The sequence below is a fragment of the Macrobrachium rosenbergii genome, chromosome 52 (genome assembly GCF_040412425.1).
Source record: "Macrobrachium rosenbergii isolate ZJJX-2024 chromosome 52, ASM4041242v1, whole genome shotgun sequence".
Taxonomy (NCBI): Eukaryota; Metazoa; Arthropoda; class Malacostraca; order Decapoda; family Palaemonidae; genus Macrobrachium; species Macrobrachium rosenbergii.
The window spans coordinates 17,539,992-17,546,283 of record NC_089792.1 but is presented as its reverse complement, the minus strand read 5'-3'; the positions used below and the strand labels follow the sequence as shown (position 1 = coordinate 17,546,283).

Below are 6,292 nucleotides of genomic sequence, written 5' to 3'. Positions count from 1 at the left end.
CACCAAGGAGATAGGTGTTGGGTTTGCATAAATAAAAAAAAAGTAAGTAAAATGATATACTGTATAAGGAGAGAGGCTCCAAAACTTATGCAGGCTAAAACGAGTCAATATGGCTATGTAGCAAGAATAAGTGAGTATATTATTAGTAAGACACAGAAAAACATGTTGAAATGTTTCAATATATCAATATATGCAAAGTATAAACAAAAAATATAAAATATATTATAAAAACAAATATATTCAAACATAGAAGAGATAGTCGAATGGCAGGACGGAGAAATAAGAGATAGTCGAACGGCAGGAGAGAAATAAACGTACGTCTACACCAGACTGCGACCAAAAGAAAACCGCGTAAAAAAAAAAGTATACCTTAGGTTTACCAGACCACTGAGCTGATTAACAGCTCTCCTAGGGCTGGCCCGAAGGATTAGACTTATTTTACGTGGCTAAGAACCAGTTGGTTACTTAGCAACGGGACCTACAGCTTATTGTGGAATCCGAACCACATTATAGCGAGAAATAAATTTCTATCACCAGAAATAAATCCCTCTAACTCTTCATCAGCTGGCCGGAGACTCGAACTTAGGCCCAGCAAGTGCTAGTCCACAGCTCTACCAACTCACCCAACAAAGAGCTAGAGAGCTAGAAAACTGAATGTACACCGACTTGGTGGGCGGTGCTTCCACCCCTACCATCAGTAACTGTTACCTTAACCACCTTGCAAAAGTTTATTGGCCGGATTTCCAGCTCACTGAAAGTTAATCCCCACATGTAAAGACCAAGGGTTTGTATTCATGTAGGAACAAACAGCTTACAATACAACTAGACAATTTGACATTGCCCTGTGCAACCACCTAACCCAACCGGAAAGACTTCTTTTTTGAACTGCCCTCTCTTAAGTCTCAGCAACAACAAATCACACGTCTTCCTCCTACCTCTCCACCTTCTGCTTCTCCTTCTACTACAACTACTACTTCCTCCAACCACAATGATGATCCCTCAGGATTATGCAAGAGTCCTATCAAAATAGGATATGGGATGGCCCATATCTACCCTGGCAGAGGCTAAACAGTACCCTGCAGGCAACCAAGAGCCTCCATCAGAAATGAAGAGGGCTCGCACATGAAATCTGAAGAACTAGCAAGAGACCTTAGACTTTCCCTTCTACTCCTGTACAACTGGCATTTTTCTTTAATCTGAAAAGCAAACATCAGAATTAATATCTTGGGCAATTAAAAATTCAAAGTGTATTTTCCGATTTTATTGCCTGAATGATAATTGAATATTTCACTGGTCTTATGTCTTTCATCTTCCTTACCTTTGCAACAAACATAAATTAAGCACCTTGTATCATAAAACATTCTGAAAACAGTTCCACCATTTATGACTGTTAAGTGAATTTTGCCTTTAAAGAAAACTGCAGACAAATAAAACTAGAAAAATGGCCTTACAACTTTTCTCCTTGTGTATCACACCTTTAGTGTTGTCAAAATTCTCTACTGCTCAATAGCTTCATATTTGAAATTTTAAGAGCAAATTTGGTTGAAATTCTAAACACACAAGACAGGAAACCACTTATAAATACAATAATTATGTACATTAACCTGATTAAGATTTTTGCAATTCACAACTTTAGAATGCTTTAATAATTAATGTCTCTTAGTAATGAAGTTACTCTTTAGCATCAGCAATGCCACCTGCAGTTATAGCAAATGTAGCTTCATTTTCTGGTAGTTCTGGACTGTCATATATTTTTGCAATTCTTGTTTCTCCTCGTCCTTTTCGTAGAGCCACACGAGTGGTGGAAGCATGGGCTAATATGTGTCCACCAATAGGTTTCTTTGGGTCAGCCTGAAAAGACATTGTTGCACCAGGATCTGCTGTCATTTGGTTTGTAATAAATACAGAAACATTGTATTCCTCACTTATTTTCTGGAGTCTTGATAAATACTGTGCTAGTTTTTGCTGCCTATCTGCTAATTCTCCTCGACCACTAAAATCCACACGAAACAATGCCATAATGGAATCTACTACCAGTAGCTTGAATATACCAGGTTCTTCATGAAACTGTGCAGCTACATGATCAAGAATTTCAAACTGGTGCTCAGAAGTGAAGGCACGTGTATACAAAACATTATCTAACACTGCATCTTGATCCAGATTAAAGCGGTCAGCAATACCCCGCAGACGTTCTGGTCTAAAAGTGTTCTCTGTATCAATGAAGATGACCTGAAGCATAATTCATAAAATAACTTTGTTACATATTAGCCAAAAGAATAGTATACACACCAACATACCCTCAAAATTATGCTGTATTGTATGTACTACATTAATAAAAATTAAGCACTGCAAAACAAAGCAAATGGAAAATCTTAAGAAAATACTGTAATTTAAATATACTGGTAATTCTATTACTGTACTCATAATTAGACAACATTTATATACTTTTTATGCCCAGACAGTTCACTTTTGGAGAGAAAAAAAAAAAAGAATGTGATAGTCCTGTTCATTTATCTGTGGATCCTTAGTCCCCAGCAGTTTACTGGCACCCTTTCTGTGTAGTCTGCAAGACTATGGGAAACTGCAAACTATCTGAGTTGGGAGCATTAGCTTTTTATGGTAAAGATTTTATTTATAAAATTGTTTTGCAACAAACCCACTGCTTAAAATTTGCTCCAATTGCAATTCAAGTGACAAAGGATCAAGCTGCTGAACACCCTAAAACTTGATGATTGAGGACATGTAGGATTCCTACGAAATTCAGTGGACAAGTTAAGCAACCAAGCCCACTGCTCATTAGCATAGTGTAAAAGTTTAGCATGTCTACATTTTCAAGTCCACTGTGCCTTCTTGGAAAGGACTTGTCACATACCAACCATGGAAGATGTAGCAGTATATAAACCCAGAATGTCTACAAAAGGGAAAAGAATGAGGAGTCCACTAAGTTCAAAACCTCACCTGGTACTACCAGTTCTAGTGCATATGGATCTAACCATCTATGAGTCATTTCCCTTTGATACAAATTCACAAACACCAGCTGGTGCCTCCAATTGCCAACTTTTAAACAAAAGTTAACATCAAGATTTTGTTTACAAAGTAAATTAGTGAGGAAAGCTCTGATCTTGTAGACGCATGCCTTAACTTGTACTGATTTGCCCCCTACAGCATTATCATATATGTCAAGCTAAACTGATCCAGTAAGAAATCATATTCGACAAAACTTTCTGAAGCACAAAGAGATGAACAGAGTGGACACAACCCCATTACATCCTTTGTTCTCTGAAGATAAAATAATTGCAGTACTAACTGGGAATGGTAGAAGGTTTTTATGGGGGTGAGGGGTGGGGCATGGGCTGAGAGAGATAGCATATTGAAAGCGCTACCCAAGATAGGGGTGGGGGGGCTCCAACCTCCATGACTGGAAACCCAAATGTTGACAGAAATGGAGAGGATGATAAAGATGTAGCCAAAGTCCCACTAGTGATGATGCATCACAAGCCAGTTGCTGTAGAGCATTATCCTGTTTCTGTATCTAAACATTAACTAGCACAAGTACTTCAATACAAAACTAATGTGCAGTAACTATCCCAAAACAGAGTATTTTACTGCACTCAAAACCAGATCTTCAGTACCTAGCCAAAACAAAGATACTTCCTAGTAGCAAATGTTGGCACAAGGCTGCAAGCATTGAGATCTACGGAAGCCTTAATTCCCCTTTCCTGATCAAACACCATTTCTATTTTGAAAGAGGTCTGGTAGAGATATCTGTTCAGGGGCTGAGGTTGATAATGGAGCACTATCCTTGATGCCTTGGGAACCAGACACCTGGCTGTAAAACCCATGAAAACTGACAAACAACTCTAATGCATCCTTAAACAATTCTGGTCTCAGTTTGCTGTCACATGCCCAAAACTTTTCTGATCCTGATAGGTGTAAAAGCCTACTGGTAGCATGCAAGTGGGGGGGCCTTGCCAATAAGAAGAATAGCTTAAAACCCTACCTGAAGACATTTCTAGAGACAAGCTTCTAGCAAGTGGGAGAGAACTAACTTCATCTCCATATTGTCCTCTGGCCTGGAAACTTGCCAATGGTGTGTCACTTTTCCCAGGTCAAAAGAGCAACTACTAGCTTCTTGCCAGAGATGTCTTTCTGATGTCTTTCCCATGGAGTGCATGGGGTTCTCTGCTACTTATTCTGTGTCTATGGAGACTGAGTTATGCTGTTGGTAGTCTCTCCTGGTTCTACAAACTGGTATCTTCCAGCTGTCCTACATCCTCCCAAGTTTCTCATGGCTCCCATGGTTCCTGTTGAATACAGCTTGTTTGATGAGGACTCATGTTCAGTCACTGCAGACCCTTCAAATCTGACAGGGTGACAAAGACTGAAAATGTCTTCAGCCACCTCACTCCTTTTCAGGGTGTTGTTAACCAACATATGTGAAATCAAACGAACAGGAAAAGGAACAAGGCTCAGCAAAGTGAAGCCACCAGCCTCTTGGTCTAGCTGATATCTTCAGAGACCATGGCACCAACTAGTAACAGCAAGCTGGTCATGACCACAAGCCATTCTTACTACATGGCCATCTCCAAGAATTCTCAGAGAAAATGCTTGTTGGTATCTATCTTAAAAGTTGTAAAGCTAACTGGTGGGAGAGAGAAGACAGCAGAGACATCACATTAGAAGCTTCTGTACCGTGAGGTGACTGTCATGCTTTGCTAGATTATGTAGTTATTTTAAATTTTCTCGACTTCTGATCCCAGAGACAAGAGCAGTACTATAGCACTGGCTATGGGAAGATTAAGGGCTTGGGCAAAGCAGTTTTCTAAAGTTAGCACCTTTGGCTCTTTTTCAGTTTTCAGTTGCCTCTGAAAGCTGAAAATGCTCTGAATTCCATCAAAGTTATCAGTAACAGTGGCTTCATCCTCTTGGGCCATAATAACCTCAAAAGGTTTAGGAAATATCTAAAATGTGGCATTCTATAACAAAGCACTCAGGAGAAAAATGCTCCGGAATATCCAAAGCGCTGCAGGAAGGCTGGGGGCTGCGTAGTGGATCCTTAAACCGCTTACAGGGCAGCAGAGAAGAGCGGTCAGCATCGGCTGCGTGCCTCTTCAAAGGCCGAGACTCGTCTGGAAAGCACCATTGGTGCCTCTTGTCAGGACTGGAATCCCCAGAACCGAGGGAAACCTGACACACATTCACAGAGACACCTTTCCAATGGCTGTCTGTCGAGGCCTGGGATTGATCAACAGGATTGACTGAGGAGGCAACTACCCATGGGCAAACCCCATCAACCTCCCTTGGACCTCCAGTATGACTCCTCCCAGGTTAAGGGGAGTATGACAGGGACCTTTGTCTAGGAGATTCAGCGGGATGAGTAGCACCTCCTCCACTAACACAGCAATGTCACTAGTCACTCTGTCCACAAACACTTTGTCCATTAGGACCTTTAGGGATGCCCCCTAATTCAGCCACAGTATCCATTACCAGATTTATTTTCTGATCGAATCTGGATTCAAGACTGGGATCAAGCATAGGAGCCAGGCATAGAAGTAGGTGGTATAGTAGGGGGTTGGTGATGGGAGACAAGACAGGAATAGGGGGAAGAAAAGAACAGTACATTACCTACATTACTAGGCTTAGGCATAGATTCTAAGCTAGCTAAAGCCCTACTTTCAGCTCTAGAGGCTGCCTTTCTCTTCCTATCCCTTTCAAGCTTATCCAAATGGGATTTCAAAACCTTCCATTTTCTATCATCCCAGTCCTTGCACTCATGACATGTTAGATCTTTAGTACACACTTGCCTCCTACAATTTGTACAAATAGTATGAGAATCATAAAAAGCTTTTGTAAATCTTGTCTTGCAGCCTTCACTACAAAAACAAATACTGGATGAACTACAGTCTGACATAATAAGATAAAAAAACAGGTCTCAGAAAACCTAAACTAAAGCTAACAAGCTCAAGGGCTACCAAAAGCAAGAGTACTTCACTGAATCTTGGAGAAATATCAACCAGTAAGCAATGAAAAGTAAATATAAGCTGCTGCATACAATTGATGTTCAGTCAAAAACCGGCAGAAACGAACTGAGCTCTTCAGCTGTGTTGTTCCCCGATAGTGGGTGGGGCTAGCCACCTACACGAGAACAACAGAAATGCTACCGCGAGTTTTAAAATTTAAGCTGCCAAGCAAGTTGAAACTATAGCTGTGTAATTACTTAAGTCACTTATATGAAAACCAGGATTCCAGTGCTGAGTACCAAATTTTGTTTTCTGAGGAAATACCATACTGT

At 40.5% G+C, this 6,292-nt stretch overlaps 1 protein-coding gene across 1 annotated transcript; it reads right to left on the bottom strand.

Annotated features, from left to right (window-relative positions):
* Positions 1 to 1,246: 1,246 nt before the first annotated feature.
* On the bottom strand, positions 1,247 to 2,229 carry LOC136833726 (meiotic recombination protein DMC1/LIM15 homolog; the record flags this gene model as incomplete). The annotated part of the gene is given in 1 exon segment (XM_067095938.1): positions 1,247 to 2,229. A coding segment is annotated over 1 exon segment (558 nt), but the record flags the coding sequence as incomplete, so codon positions are not given.
* Positions 2,230 to 6,292: the final 4,063 nt, after the last annotated feature.